This window comes from Cydia splendana, chromosome 8 (genome assembly GCF_910591565.1).
Source record: "Cydia splendana chromosome 8, ilCydSple1.2, whole genome shotgun sequence".
NCBI classification, from domain to species: Eukaryota; Metazoa; Arthropoda; class Insecta; order Lepidoptera; family Tortricidae; genus Cydia; species Cydia splendana.
The window spans coordinates 17,260,789-17,277,298 of record NC_085967.1 but is presented as its reverse complement, the minus strand read 5'-3'; the positions used below and the strand labels follow the sequence as shown (position 1 = coordinate 17,277,298).

The 16,510-nt window shown below is 36.9% G+C and overlaps 2 protein-coding genes across 2 annotated transcripts in view; one reads left to right on the top strand and one right to left on the bottom strand.

Annotated features, from left to right (window-relative positions):
• Nucleotides 1-9,329, bottom strand: part of LOC134793061 (uncharacterized) — a 148,597-nt gene extending 139,268 nt beyond the window's left edge. The window contains exon 1 of the mRNA XM_063764585.1: nt 9,069-9,329. Within this exon, the coding sequence (XP_063620655.1) occupies nt 9,069-9,238 (170 nt within the window). The 5' untranslated portion in view covers nt 9,239-9,329. The remainder of the gene's footprint in view (nt 1-9,068) is intronic.
• Nucleotides 9,330-12,261: 2,932 nt separating this feature from the next.
• On the top strand, nt 12,262-15,388 carry LOC134792936 (fatty acid-binding protein-like). Its single transcript, XM_063764403.1, has 4 exons — nt 12,262-12,420; nt 12,585-12,754; nt 13,774-13,884; nt 14,802-15,388. Exons 1-4 carry the CDS (start codon nt 12,351-12,353, stop codon nt 14,856-14,858), a joined length of 408 nt encoding a protein of 135 aa, XP_063620473.1. The 5' UTR covers nt 12,262-12,350; the 3' UTR covers nt 14,859-15,388.
• Nucleotides 15,389-16,510: the final 1,122 nt, after the last annotated feature.

Below are 16,510 nucleotides of genomic sequence, written 5' to 3'. Positions count from 1 at the left end.
GACGATAAAATTGTCATCTGATAACCACAATAAAGAATAAAGCGTTTTGGTTCATTTTAGGTATCAATAAACATTAAAAAAAAAACACAAATTTAAAATTGCAAGAAATGTCGATAGTTTATCGATATGACTTTATCGACATGGCTATAGCAAGGTGGTGTAACATTGTTAATCGTACACTACACAAAAGTGGTTACAGTGACAGCTCGCTTAGACGTAATCTTTAAGTATATTATGTCTATGAAAATTACCGTATTGGGGTATCCAGACGGGACTGACGAAATCAGTCGATTTGTTTAGGAAAATAATTAGTCAATCTCATTTAGCGTCCACACGCACACAAATTAAATCACCAATTTGCATTTTACTATGAAAATTGGCATTTTTGTGTCCGCACCTGCTGATGTGATGGGCGAATTGAATTGGTATTTGCATCCGCACGGCCCTGTGCGATCAGAGAATTTCATCAGATTGCCGAAAAATTGTCTCATCTGGATACAACTTATGCGTGGCAGAGGGGGTAGACTATGCTCAGTCTGGAGGATGTTTTGCGTGCACGATCACAGATTAAGATAATGACTTGGAATTTTCACAACCCTAAATGGCTGAAAGGAATAGTGCCATACATTAGAAAGGGACAGAAAGATTCGTCCGGTAGTGCCTATGAAGCCGATGGTCCCGGGTTCGAATCCTGGTAAGGGCATTTATTTGTATGATTGATGATACAGATATTTGTTCCTGAGTCATGGTTGTATTCTATGTATTTAAGTATTTATACATTATATATATCGTTGTCTGAGTACTCACAACACAAGCTTTCATGAGCTTACCGTGGGGCTTAGTCAATTTTAATTTTTTCCGGTAAATCTGTTTTGATCGCCCGCAAATGACCTATCTATCTTGAATCAGTATAGTCTGCTGACGTTGTCCTGCAAGTGGCATCGTAAGGACCCGATTCTGAGTATTTTTTTCAGCCTGCGACTTAGGAGCGTAAGTTGAGTTATTCATATTTTCAAGTTTTATTTTTTTCCGTTAAATCTGTTTCGAACGCCCGCAAATGACCTATCTGTCTTGAATCAGTATGGTCTGCTGACATTGTCCTGCAAGTGGCATCGTAAGGACCCGATTCTAAGTATTTTTTTCAGCTGTCGACCGAGGAGCATAATTTGAGTAATTCAGAATTTCAAGTTTTAATTTATTCCGGCAAATCTGTTTCGAACGCCCGCAAATGACCTATGTGTCTTGAATCAGTATGGTCTGCTGACGTTGTCCTGCAAGTGGCATCGTAAGGACCCGATTCTGAGTATTATTTTCAGCCGTCGACTTAGGAGCGTAAGTTGAGTTATTCAGATTTTCATGTTTTAATTTTTTCCGGCAAATCTGTTTTGATCGCCCGCAAATGACCTATGTGACTTGAATCAAAATGGTCTGCTGACGTTGTCCTGCAAGTGGTATCGTAAGGACCCGATTCTGAGTATTTTTTTCAGCGTGCGACTTAGTAGCATAATTTGAGTAATTCAGACTTTCAAGTTTTATTTTTTTCCGACAAATCTGTTTCGAACGCCCGCAAATGACCTATCTGTCTTGAATCAGTATGGTCTGTCGACATTGTCCTGCAAGTGGCATCGTAAGGACCCGATTCTAAGTATTTTTTTCAGCCGTCGACCTAGGAGCATAATTTCGGTAATTCAGAATTTCAAGTTTAATTTTTTTCCGGTAAATCTGTTTTGATCGCCCGCAAATGACCTATCTATCTTGAATCAGTATGGTCTGCTGAGATTGTCCTGCGAGTGGCATCGTAAGGACCCGATTCTGAGTATTTTTTTCAGCCGTCGACTTAGGAGCGTAAGTTGAGTTATTCAGATTTTCAAGTTTTAATTTTTTCCGGCAAATCTGTTTTGAACGCCCGCAAATGACCTATCTATCTTGAATCAGGTTGGTCTACTGACGTTGTCCTGTAAGTGGCATCGTAAGGACCCGATTTTGAGTATTTTTTTCAGCGTTCGACTTAGGAGCTTAAGTTGAGTAATCCAGATTTTCAAGTTTTATTTTTTCTGTTAAATCTGTTATGATCGCCCGCAAATGACCTATCTATCTTGAATCAGCATGGTCAGCTGACATCGTCCTGCAAGTGGCATCGTAAGGACCCGATTCTGAGTATTTTTTTCAGCGTGCGTCTTAGTAGCATAATTAGAGTAATTCAGACTTTCAAGTTTTCTTTTTTTCTGGTAAATCTGTTTCGAACGCCCGCAAAGGACCTCTCTATCTTGAATCAGTGTGGTCTGTTGACATTGTTCTGCAAGTGGCATCGTAAGGACCCGATTCTAAGTATTTTTTTCAGCCGTCGACCTAGGAGCATAATTTGGGTAATTCAGAATTTCAAGTTTAATTTTTTTCCGGTAAATCTGTTTTGATCGCCCGCAAATGACCTATCTATCTTGAATCAGGTTGGTCTACTGACGTTGTCCTGCAAGTGGCATCGTAAGGACCCGATTCTGAGTATTTTTTTAGCCGTCGACTTAGGAGCGTAAGTTGAGTTATTAAGATTTTCAAGTTTTAATTTTTTCCGGCAACTCTGTTTCGAACGCCCGCAAATGACCTATCTATCTTGAATCAGTATAGTCTGCTGACGTTGTTCTGCAAGTGGCATCGTAAGGACCCGATTCTGAGTATTTTTTTCAGCCGTCGACCTAGGAGCATAATTTGAGTAATTCAGAATTTCAAGTTTTATTTTTTTTCGGTAAATCTGTTTTGATCGCCCGCAAATGACCTATCTATCTTGAATCAGGTTGGTCTACTGACGTTGTCCTGCAAGTGGCATCGTAAGGACCTGATTCTGAGTATTTTTTTCAGCGTTCGACTTAGGAGCTTAAGTTGAGTAATCCAGATTTTCAAGTTTTATTTTTTCTGTTAAATCTGTTATGATCGCCCGCAAATGACCGATCTATCTTGAATCAGCATGGTCAGCTGACATCGTCCTGCAAAGGGTATCGTAAGGACCCAATTATGGCTATTTTTTTCAGCCGTCGACTTAGGAGCGTAAAATGAGTTATTCAGGTTTTCAAGTTTAAATTTTTTCCGGCAAATCTGTATCGAACGCCCGCAAATGACCTATCTGTCTGGAATTAGTATGGTCTGCTGAGATTGTCCTGCAAGTGGCATCGTAACGACCCGATTCTGAGTATTTTTTTCAGCGTTCGACTTAGGAGCTTAAGTTGAGTAATCCAGATTTTCAAGTTTTAATTTTTTCCTGCAAATCTGTTTCGAACGCCCGCAAATGACCTATGTGTCTTGAATCAGTATGGTCTGCTGACGTTGTCCTGCAAGTGACATCGTAAGGACCCGATTCTGAGTATTTTTTTCAGCGTGCGACTTAGTAGCATAATTAGAGTAATTCAGATTTTCAAGTTTTATTGTTTTCTGGTAAATCTGTTTCGAACGCCCGCAAAGGACCTATCTATCTTGAATCAGTATAGTCTGCTGACGGTGTCCTGCAAGTGGCATCGTAAGGACCCGATTCTGAGTATTTTTTTCAGCCGTCGACCTAGGAGCATAATTTGAGTAATTCAGAGTTTCAAGTTTTATTTTTTTCCGGTAAATCTGTTTTGATCGCCCGCAAATGACCTATCTATCTTGAATCAGTATGGTCTGCTGAGATTGTCCTGCAAGTGGCATCGTAAGGACCCGATTCTGAGTATTTTTTTCAGCCGTCGACTTAGGAGCGTAAGTTGAGTTATTCAGATTTTCAAGTTTTATTTTTTCTGGTAAATCTGTTTCGAACGCCCGCAAATGACCTATCTGTCCTGAATCAGTATAGTCTGCTGACGTTGTCTTGCAAGTAGCATCGTAAGGACCCGATTGTGAATATTTTTTTCAGCCGTCGATTTAGGATCGTAAGTTGAGTTATTCAGATTTTCAAGTTTTATTTTTTTCTGGTAAATCTGTTTCGAACGCCCGCAAATGACCTATCTGTCTTGAATCAGTATGGTCTGCTGACATTGTCCTGCAAGTGGCATCGTAAGGACCCGATTCTAAGTATTTTTTTTCAGCCGTCGACCTAGGAGCATAATTTGAGTAATTCAGAATTTCAAGTTTTATTTTTTTCCAGCAAATCTGTTTCGAACGCCCGCAAATGACCTATCTCTCTTGAATCAGTATGGTCTGCTGAGATTGTCCTGCAAGTGGCATCGTAAGGACCCGATTCTGACTATTTTTTTCAGCCGTCGACTTAGGAGCGTAAGTTGAGTTATTCAGGTTTTCAAGTTTTAATTTTTTCCGGCAAATCTGTTTCGAACGCCCGCAAATGACCTATCTATCTTGAATCAGTATGGTCTGCTGAGATTGTCCTGCAAGTGGCATCGTAAGGACCCGATTCTGACTATTTTTTTCAGCCGTCGACTTAGGAGCGTAAGTTGAGTTATTCAGGTTTTCAAGTTTTAATTTTTTCCGGCAAATCTGTTTCGAACGCCCGCAAATGACCTATCTATCTTGAATCAGTATGGTCTGCTGACGTTGTCCTGCAAGTGGCATCGTAAGGACCCGATTCTGAGTATTTTTTTCGTCCGTCAACTTAGAAGCATAATTTGAGTAATTCAGATTTTCTAGTTTTATTTTTTTCTGGTAAATCTGTTTCGAACGCCCGCAAATGACCTATCTATCTTGAATCAGTATAGTCTGCTGACGTTGTCCTGCAAAGGGCATCGTAAGGACCCGATTCTGAGTATTTTTTTCAGCGTGCGACTTAGGAGCATAATTTGAGTAATTCAGATTTTCTAGTGTTATTTTTTTCTGGTAAATTTGTTTCGAATGCCCTCAAATGACCTATCTATCTTGAATCAGTATAGTCTGCTGACGTTGTCCTGCAAAGGGCATCGTAAGGACCCGATTCTGAGTATTTTTTTCGGCCGTCAACTTAGGAGCATAATTTGAGTAATTCCGATTTACAAGTTTTATTTTTTTCCGGTAAATCTGTTTTGATCGCCCGCAAATGACCTATCTATCTTGAATCAGCATAATCATCTGACGTCGTCCTGCAAAGGGCATCGTAAGGACCCGATTCTGAGTATTTTTTCGGCCGTCAACTTAGGAGCATAATTTGAGTAATTCCGATTTACAAGTATTAATTTTTTCCGGTAAATCTGTTTTGATAGCCCGCAAATGACCTATCTATCTTGAATCAGTATAGTCTGCTGACGTTGTCCTGCAAGTGGCATCGTAAGGACACGATTCTGAGTATTTTTTTCAGCCAGCGACTTAGTAGCATAATTTGAGTAATTCCGATTTTCAAGTTTTAATTTTTTCCGGTAAATCTGTTTCGAACGCCCGCAAATGACCTATCTATCTTGAATCAGTATGGTCTGCTGACATTGTCCTGCAAGTGGCATCGTAAGGACCCGATTCTGAATATTTTTTTCAGCCTGCGACTTAGTAGCATAATTTGAGTAATTCAGATTTTCAAGTTTTATTTTTTTCTGGTAAATCTGTTTCGAACGCCCGTAAATGACCTAACTATCTTGAATTGGTATGGTCTGCTGACATTGTCCTGCAAGTGGCATCGTAAGGACCCGAATCTGAGTATTTTTTTCAGCGTTGGACTTAGGAGCGTAAGTTGAGTAATCCAGATTTTCAAGTTTTATTTTTTTCCGTTAAATCTGTTTTGATCGCCCGCAAATGACCTATCTATCTTGAATCAGTATAGTCTGCTGACGTTGTGCTGAAAGTGGCATCGTAAGGACCCGATTCTGAGTATTTTTTTCAGCGTTCGACTTAGGAGCGTAAGTTGAGTAATCCAGATTTTCAAGTTTTATTTTTTTCCGTTAAATCTGTTTTGATCGCCCGCAAATGATCTATCTATCTTGAATCAGTATAGTCTGCTGACGTTGTCCTGCAAGTGGGATCGTAAGGACCCGATTCTGAGTATTTTTTTCAGCCGTCGACTTAGGCACATTACTTGCCTCGGCTGGCCCATATATATGATTTTTTTCGATTTTATTTTTTTATGGCAAATCTAATGAGATCCTAACGATTTTAATGCCTGAACAAACGTGAACTAACGTCGCTCGATGACTTCACATGGTTAGTTTGGCTGATTTCGGGGTGGGGTGGCTAGCGTGAAGACAGCCACCCCACTTTGAAAAAATAAAAAAAAATGAAGGAATCGGGTCCTAACGATTTAAATGCCTGAACAAACGTGAACTAACGAATGTCTTGCTATCTAGACCAAAAAAAATTACAAAAAGTGATTTGGGGTGGCGAGCGTGAAGACAGCCACCCCCATAGTATAAAAAAATATAAAACGACGGATATCTCTTATTATGTTTTGAACGCCCGCAAGGCACTATAATTTATCGCTTAAATATCGTCCATATAAGTTTATTCAAGCTAAAGAATCGTTAGTATCCGCGTCGATTGCTTGCTAGACCACATTACTTGGCTCCGCTGTCCCATATATATGAATTTTTCGATTTTATTTTTTTATGGCAAATCTAATGAGATCCTAACGATTTTAATGCCTGAACAAACGTGAACTAACGTCGCTCGATGAGTTCACATGGTTAGTTTGGCTGATTTCGGGGTGGGGTGGCTAGCGTGAAGACAGCCACCCCACTTTGAAAAAATAAAAAAAAATGAAGGAATCGGGTCCTAACGATTTTAATGCCTGAACAAACGTGAACTAACGAATATCTTGCTATCTAGACCAAAAAAAATTACAAAAAGTGGTTTGGGGTGGCTAGCGTGAAGACAGCCACCCCCTTTTGTTTTTAAAAAAAAATGATGTTAGAATCGGGTCCTTACGATTTTACCTACTGAACAAACGTGAACTAACGATGAACAAACGATATAGCTATGCCATTTGCGGGCAAACGATATGGGGTGGTCAACTTCACGAGCATCTGCCGCGTCTAGCGTCTGTAAAGCCGTTTGTTTACTCAATTCATGTTTTTTTAATGTGTAAAGGCGTGACACCAGTGTGCGGCTGCGGCACTGTGCGGCACAAGCATTTTTAGCAATATGCTTGTGCCGCAAAGTGCCACACACTGGTGGATTCCCGCCATTAGGCGCACCGATTAGAATAAATTTAAGTTCATTACGAATAATAGGGTCATTGCGCTAGTTTTCGTCCGGCTCTAGTTTTCGTCCACTTGACGAAATTTGAATATAAACCTTCATTGCTGCACAAATGTGGACTTATTGCAATCCTTAATATGTAAACAATTTATCTATCTACATAAAAAATATATTTCGCAAGTAGCAAATTAAAAATGAAATGTAATATTTGCTAGTGGACGGAAACTAACACTGGACGGTAAACTGACGCAATTACCCTACTTCCTGAAAATTTCAAGCTAAATCTGGCCACCTTCGTCTGGATGAGCAACAGTGCCCGCTACAAACCATTACGCAATTCCCGAGAGCAACGCACTGACAAATTAGACAAGTGCTTTATTATGCGCATTTATCACCTGTACTGCTTTTATGGAATAACTAGGGGAATTTTAGTCATGGTCACTGATTATTCCTGACAATACTAGTCAGCATCAAATAGATAGTGACGGCGCAATTGACAAAATACTGTATCTGTACACATTCTTATTTCTATGATAATAAAGGTGTATTTCAAGCGGTGAGCAGTCAAACCCGATAATTCGAGATATTTTTTTATTCAAATAGAACTACATGCACGTCACATACAGTTCTAATTTGAATGAAAAAATATCTCAACTTATCGGAGGATAAACTTAAAGGATTGACAAAACAGAGTATTTAACCTTGCCATTAGGTAGCTCAGGCAATATGCTTGTATGCCGCCAACTTTACAAAACTCAAACTTTTGTTTATCAAATTTCATGACTTCATGATATAAGATAAGTAATAAAAACAGTTTCATGATAGTGAAGCTGGGGTCCTGGGTTTGAATCCCAGTAAGGGCATTTATTTATGTGTGTATTACAAATATTTGTTCCCGAGTTATGGATGTAATCTATTTATCTAAGTATATATTTATCTATGAGTGTACATATTGTCAACTAGTAGTGCACATAGAACAAGCTTTGCTTAGTTTGGGACAAGGTTGATCTGTGTAAGATTGTCCCCAAATATTTATTAAGTATTTATTATACCAAATTTATAACTTAAAATACATGAAGACAGAACTAGTTTTTATCAAATTTCCCTGATCAACATGTTTTGATTGATTATGATGGGACTTGTTTAAAATTGGTGTCAATATGTTTAGGTCTCAGGGGAGTTATACATAAAGCTTTGAATACACAAAAAAAAATTATGCAAATTAAATACAAAGCCATTTATTTTTTTTATTTTTTTACAGGACCTTTATACTATTGTACATATCGGCCCTATCAAGTTCACTTCTTATAGCATCAGAAATTATGACAATAACATACAAGGACATTGTTTTACTGTTTAATTTGTGCCACTTGTTTGTGTAAGAAATATTAGGAATGCACCTGTTTCAACAAGGGAAGAAACCAAGCCCTTTAAAGTCTTTTTAAAGGTGAATGACCCTGAGTTCATCATTCACAAATGTATTCTATTTGTTTCCATTGTAACATTTCATACAGTAATCCACAACTTAAAAAAAAAAACAGATTGTTAAACTTGACAAGACATAAGTTTGAAGGAAATCATATTAATCATACCACCAGTCACTAGAGAATCATCAAAAATTAATGAAAAATATATTAAACTAGCCCCTACACCGATAGTTGGTATGGTAGTAATACATAGTTGGTGCTAACAGATATTTAACCTCCTTTAAAAATCCTTTACAATTCTGATGCTGGGGGCTTGTTTTTTGTTTAGTGAAGGTAGTTTTCCCTTGTATCACAATGACACAGCATATGCCAAGTAAAAGAATCAATGTAGAAACTACAGTTGTTTCTAAATATTATTTTATATTTTGAAAATTTAAAACAATTTTATTTTCTTACAAGAAACTCCTAGGACACTTATGTTTTTGTGTGTATGTGGTGTGTCTATTAACCTAATGGTTACTTTTAATGTTTCTATCATCATCAATGATCAGAGATGGTGGAATGAGTACTTACTTCTCTGATAAATACTGGGTGGTCCAGTACAATACTTCGCCCGGCAGCTCGCTCTCCGTGATGGTATAGCCCGCGATATTCACGGGGAGCTGATCCTCAGGGTTCACTGTCGCCGCAAAGTTTTCAAAAAACACACGGTACGTCGTCAAATAATCTTCTTTATCACCCATTTTCAAAAAACTATTTAGGTCAACAGAATAAACTATTATTATCACACAATCGATCAACAATCCCTTGTTAGCAAGCAAAAGAAAATGAAGTTGATGTCACTGTAAACACTTTTTCACTTAAAGCTAAAATAACACAGAATAGTCGTTACTTTTGTACAAGTTTTTATAAAAATCAAAACATTCGATTCGGTCACATCACGTCATAGTACACACATCAATTTTTAATTTCATTACTGTCTGTCCGTCAACTCCGTCAGCCGCTTCGTAAACACCCAACTGCACAGGCGTTTTTAATAAACGCGCAACTCACTCAAGTCCATTCTGTGCAAGATACAGTGCGTACCACAACACAGATATAATAATACAATGTTTTTTATTTTGCGTAGGTGCAATGCGATGTTAAATTATCTGTATTAATTAAGGAATGGAAATACTGGGGAAAAACAAATATTATAATAGTTATAAAGTTTTACATATCATAAAGGTATGACGTCATAATTATTGACAGGGCCATCAATAAGACATATAATATAAATACTTACTTTACTCTTTGAATGAGACGGTATGCCTCTTTGTTTCTCTCTGCTCAAATCATAGAGGTACAATAATATAGAGAAGACACGGGGAGGGGCCAAATGACCGAACGAGATACACTTATAGAACTTTCAGTAGGAGTAGCAGAGAAAGCGGTACTATTGCTTGTCCTTGTCACAGTCTCACTTTTTGTTTGTTCCCCACCTTTTTGTTAGTATGGGCTATGGTGGGCAACAAATAACCCGACCGAATTACGTAGATTGTTTTTGGTATATTGTCAGGAATGTTAAAACGTGTTTTTAATATTGTCGCATTGCGTATGTTTTGTCCCTCACGGAGGCACGCGCACACCACTTCTATAGGATGCTACTTCTATGGCTCAAATAAAGTTGGTCAAGCAGATCTAGTCAGTAGAAAAAGGCGCGAAATTCAAATTTTTAATGAGACGATATCCCTTCGCGCCTATATTTTTCAAATTTGCCGCCTTTTTCTACTGACAAGATTTGCTTAACCAACTATATGTTGCATATCATTAACCTACATTCGTGAATACTGAATACATGATAAAACGACAGGTCATCTCATCATTTTGATGCAAGAGTACAGACTACATTGCACATTTTAGTCATTTTATAATTTTTTCTTATGTGATAGAGAATTTCTTTGATTTGTAAATCGCCCTAGGCTATATTTTCGTTCCTCAAAAGACTTCACTGATTTAGTGTGGTCCCGGATACTAGAGAAGAATGGGTGTTCCTATCAATTTTCTGAGAAGAAAATAATATGGTCATGATGAGTATTTAATTTATTTAAAAACCATAGACAAGTATATAATAAAGACTGGTAACTTCTATACAAACATTTTACGTCATGATTTTTGTAAATTTCTTAACAATTGTGACCAGTATCATAAAATCATAATTATCAATTAACAATCCTCAATTAATTAAGCTCTAAAATTAGGTCTTCATATGCCTCCTGAAAATCTCCATATTCATCCTCGACGGACTCCAAGTAATATGGATCACACAAATTAGTATCAATTACGTCAAGGCGCAGACAGCGCCCTGGGCGCACTTGTTGCCGCGCAGCTGCGGCCCGTGGAGGCAGCGCTGGAGTAAGCTGGTATGTCCCACCCAAGGTCAGCAATGTGAGCTCAGGACAACCACGAATGAGAGCCACAACATCATCATCTCCTAGGTAGGAAAAGCCATGAAGCCCAAGCTCAGTGATATGTGTCCCACAGTTGCGGCAAATCGCTTCAATGGCTTGTGAACTTAGAACTTCACAGTCAGCAAAGTCTAGTATTAGCAATTCTTTGCAGGACCGTGTTACCGCTTCCACAACATCATCTGTCACTTTCAAGTCTGTTCTTAGATGCTTTAACCATGTGAGTTGTGAGAGAGGCTCTGAAGATAGTAAATAAGGCTGATTTGTTGTTCCACCCCGACCACATATTTTTAAGCACTCCAAATTAGGCATCTTATTCAGTACCAGTTGAATGTCCCTGCATATTTCTCGAGGAACATCAAACAATTCAAGCTTTGTCAGCTTACTAAGTTGGTTTATGAAAGAAAGCACTTGATGAGATTTCAAACTTTGGCAGCTACTGAAGACAAGGGATTTTAAATTAGATGCCTGTATGGTGTTAAAACATTCACCAGTCACTTCATCACAATCATAGAATTCCAATTCTTCTAAGGCTTTGTCAGATATGAATTGTCCAACACAATCATCTGAGACAGGACATGCATAGAAACGAAGTTTTTTCAGACACTTTAAGTCTTCATTTAGATTATGTGAGATTAATTGGTGTTGGTTAGCTTTTCTCATTGTCATGTGAAGCAAAGTTAGAGCTTCTAGATTGGGACAGTTAGCTCTAACCATTTTGAAACCCTCTTGATCATGGCAGTAAGTAGCAACTACAGATGGGCCTAGTTTGTTGGTCCAGCTCACAAATGACGGATACCTATATTTCAATAGTTTCACACAAGAGGCATTAGGATGAGTATTATTGTCATTTTCCTCTTCAAACGTGATATTAACCCGGACTCCTTGCAAGTACACCAGCATTACTTTCTGCCACCGTCGACATACTCGCTCGCTCGTTATGATGTTCCGGAGGGGCACATAGTGTAAGATGGCGCGCCAGCAGTCTTCATTTAAATAATCCAATATTGTACGCGCATTATTTTCTTCAGCTGCTAACATTTTATTCCAGTATTTCTAATAAAAGTAGTAAACAAATCAGTACAGCATGTTGAACGTAATGTCACTGTCATTTAATATAAACAATAGCACCTGTTAAAACAGCTACACGCTCAACTCACTCGCACTCGAGCACAGCCTCATTTGTGTGAGCGAGAAATACTAGTCCATAAATTTTTGGGGGATTTCATAAAAATCAACTGGCAACATATATTGTGTGTGACGTTTCATACCGCTTTCGTTTCAGTCTTTGACCGCTTTGTTTTTCACTTATGATAATGACAGTAATTATAACCGGGCCGTACAGGTGGCTTGTCATTTCGCCGCTCTTCGGGCTCTTCGTGTATAAAAACAAACAAGCGTTAACAAAATGCCGTCGATCGCCGGAAAATATCAGCATTACAAAAATGAAGATATTGATGAATATTTCACAGCAGTCGGTATGTATAAAATGAGTAATCAATCAATCAAAATCAAAAATATACTTTATTCATGTAGGCCTAGCAACAAGCTCTTATGAATAATTAATATTTTATACATAAATGTACTTACTTAGTTTAAAACTTAAACATCTCTAAATAATTATAATATTGCTATTTTATAGGTGTACCATATATGGGACGAAAAATGATGTCTATGTCATCTCCTGTTATGGAAATTACCTTAGAAGGAGATACTATGACAATTAAAAATTCTTCCTTATTGAGAACAACTGAATATAAATTTAAATTAGGTGAAGAATATGTTGAGAACATGCCGAATACATCAATTAAGGTAACTGACACTATTTAACGATTATTATTTCAAAATTTAACTTCAAACTGGGCTAGAGGTTTTTATTCTTGTTGTAAAAGTTATACATTTTCAGTTTTCGAACTCGTTAAATTCATCTAAAATTGTTTTTTTTTTATGCTGTAATGTATACAATTAGTTTCTCTTTTAAGACCCATTTTGACTTTAGCAACAAAGTGTATTTTGGCTAAACCTACTCGACACCGCAGTTTCCGTGTAGGAAAACTCTGATGCACTGCACTTCCGTCTCAGTGCAAGTGCACGGGGCAGTGAGGCCACAAAATATATATTTACTAAACCCACTTAGATAGCACTCTTTATTGTTATAATATATATTTTCAAGTAATTGATGTAATTGGATTCAACTTTTGAGTTGTATCCTCACGTTAACTGGTAGCTTGGACATTAAGTGACTTTAAGTGCTAAATATTTAATAGAATTAACTTACATTCGATTTTTAATGTTTCACAGTTTTTGTAGTATTTCCCTTGCGTTGGTGTGGTGAATAAAAAAATGTGTTTTACAAGGTAGTTAACTTTGTTCACCTTTCGTACATTGAAACCTACTTGAAACCCTTGCATCGATCAAGAATCTTTCGCTTGCGCGGACGGGCGCGGTAAACAACAACTTTGCTCCCTTGTTAAAAAAATAACTATTTCCATATAATTTCGTGATACAATAAGTGAAAAGCTAATTATATTACTCGAGCATATGTACCCATTCCATCTTCGACTTATTTATATCGATAAATTGCCTTTAACTAAATGGATTGTTTTATTCCCTTGTTGTAAATCGTCCATTTATTGAATGTTTCTAGTTTGAAATACGATAAAAACAATCGCAGTATAGGTAATTGAAAATGAATAAAGTTAGCTAAGTACTTAATTAATTCCTATTGGAAACATGTTGCGTGGATCTGACCCCGCTTTGCGCCGACTAATTATCGTAGTGCTAATCGTATCGAATAAAACAAAGGTTTCTCCTATGATTTTTTTTTTCAGAGCGTATCCATTCTTGTAAACGATCATGAAGTCCAGACGAATTCAGTGATCCCTGAAAACGGTGCGAAATGTGGACGCCACTACCTCTTCACTGATGATGAATGCATTATTGTAAGTACTAACTTAAGAAATTTTATTTCTGAGAGCGTTAGTCTCCGTCTCCAGGTATACCTAATGAATAAGTCTCATTGATGCAATTTTCAAAGTGTGCTCTTAGCTGGTCCACGGGAAAAACGATTAGAGTAAATTTCGTTGTTTGGTCATTCATGAAAGTTCTTGTGTAGTACTATTCAGGTAGGAACTTAGGAAGTAGGCTAATTTTTAACTCCTGAAACTCCTTTCTCATATTTTTTGAATATGGTTTTAGTACGGTATGATGTACATGTATGATATCTATGTATATCAACCAACATAATGTTGGTTGGCTCACCAAGAATATGCAGCGTCTCCGTGGATGCACTATTGGCTTGTTTATTGACTTTATGGTCTCTTATTAAGTTCGTTTTATGCGGATTCGTCATAAATTTTGCCACAGGTGCAGTGTTATAAAACAGCTTTCGAATTGCAATTTGTAGCTGCACTTAATCCCTATGCAGCATTTCCATGTAGGATCAAGTCAGATGCGCTGCATAGAGACGGACCAAGCTAACTCTGCATGAAATCAGCAATGACAAAGCGTGGAATGTCATCATTAATGTCAAATTTCTACACAAATATAACGGTTATGATGATACTCCCTCAGTTTGTTCTATTCAAGTCGGTGCAAAGTTAGCTTAGACGGACTCTACGAGTATATATTCCTCTTATTAGTCAATGAATAAGAAATGCACGTCTGATTATCAAGAAAATGCTTTGGAATATAGTAACAAGAGACTTTATCGAAATACGTGCGTTTATACACGATCACAATGCGATAGGACTGATAATATTATAATTATTGATAGCTTAATCTGATACAATATACCTATATATAATTGAAGCCGAAAAATAAATTGATCCGTGTAATAATGATACATTTTTTGTTTTAGACACTGACACATGACAACGCTAAGCCTGGGAAGAGGTACTTCAAAAGAATTAACTAATTAATACGGGAAAAAATAAGCAAACTATTATTTTGCATACGCACTGATTTTTGAAGATATTTTATTGACACTGAATTATAAACACATATATTATAGCTATTTCTAAGCACAAATTATAAATAGATTTCTAGATTTCCCTAATTGCAAAAACTAACTTATAAAATTATAATGATTCCTTAGAATACCTATTAGAAGGAAGCTATAGTTTATAAAGTTGTTCTGCCATGTGTATAGCTTAATAATCAATTAAGGATGGTAGTAAAAAATCCTAATCATGTTTGAAAAGATATGAAATGGAATTAACTATTGTATTATGGTAGTAACGCGTATCTGTGTATAAGTTGTATATTTCCACTTTAGAAGGTATGACTTGAATTCCACACGAGTTAAGTAGTTAAGTGCACTTCACAAGTTTGTACAAGTGTTGGTAAATAATTGAATAAAATTGTTACTTTGTGTGTATTTAATCACAATACCACATAATGCACTCATTTAACTTAGCTATAATCGACGATCCAGGTATATTTTCTTATTATAAAAATGTTTGATTGGTTCGTGTAACAATTTTAATGTTAGACATATTTTTTTTTTTATTTTGACTGTTTTTTACTACTTTTGTACTTAATAAAAATGAGATCATATAATATTAAATCATAAATGTTTCACTTCAAGTTTTTTAAGGTAATCCTTGAATTATTTGCTATCATCATCCAAGCGTTATATCAACAAATGTGACGCACACGCTAACATCACTTATGCTCTGTCTGTCAAAAGCCCTTATCTCGGGAATGCGTGCAGGTATCGAGTTGAAATTAAAATCAGATATACTGATATACCTCAGTTCTAAACCCTCTTGAAGCTGTGAAATAATTAAACTTCTAAGTTAACGTAAAAAAATGATACGGCCGTTTATGCAGCAAAAAACGTATATTTCGACACTCAAGGGAATCAAAATTTATAGGGTACTTCCCGTTGACCTCGAACTATGAAATTTGGCAAGTAATATCGTCTTACACTACAAGTACAGGGAAAAATCTGAAAACTATCAACTCGTAAAAAATAAAAATAATTAAATAAAAAACTCAAATTCGTGGGAGTGGGCTAGTCCGACTCGCTTTTGGCCGAATTTTTATTTCGGGGCGATTATTTTTGAAAATATTCAACTTATGAAAAAATGGTTCTCTGAGACCTCTATTCTGACACTACCTGCAGGGCAAGGCCTGTTCACTTCCTAAGAAAGTTATGTCCCCAAATAATTGCGCATGTATGCGCCTGAAGCTTCTATGTGTGCTTTGGCCTCCTAGAAAAAGTTGCCAGTAATCAAAATAAAAACATTTTTCTACAGCAACATTGAGCAATCTTGCTGCCAACTGAGATTTAAATTTTCACGAATTTTTTACATTATTAATCGTAAAACGGGACTTCAAACACTTAAAGCTGAACTACACGCGATTAAGTTTTATAATGAATATTTGCTTCCAACTGTCTTTATCAATGTTCATAAAATATATGGAGGGTAGGTACGTCTACCCACCATAATAATAAAATATATTTGTCAATGACTCTGTCCAACTGCTGTGGTTAAAGTTCATAACGAAAATTTTATTTATTAAATCTTTAAATAATAAGTACAACGTAGCGGTACTACCACT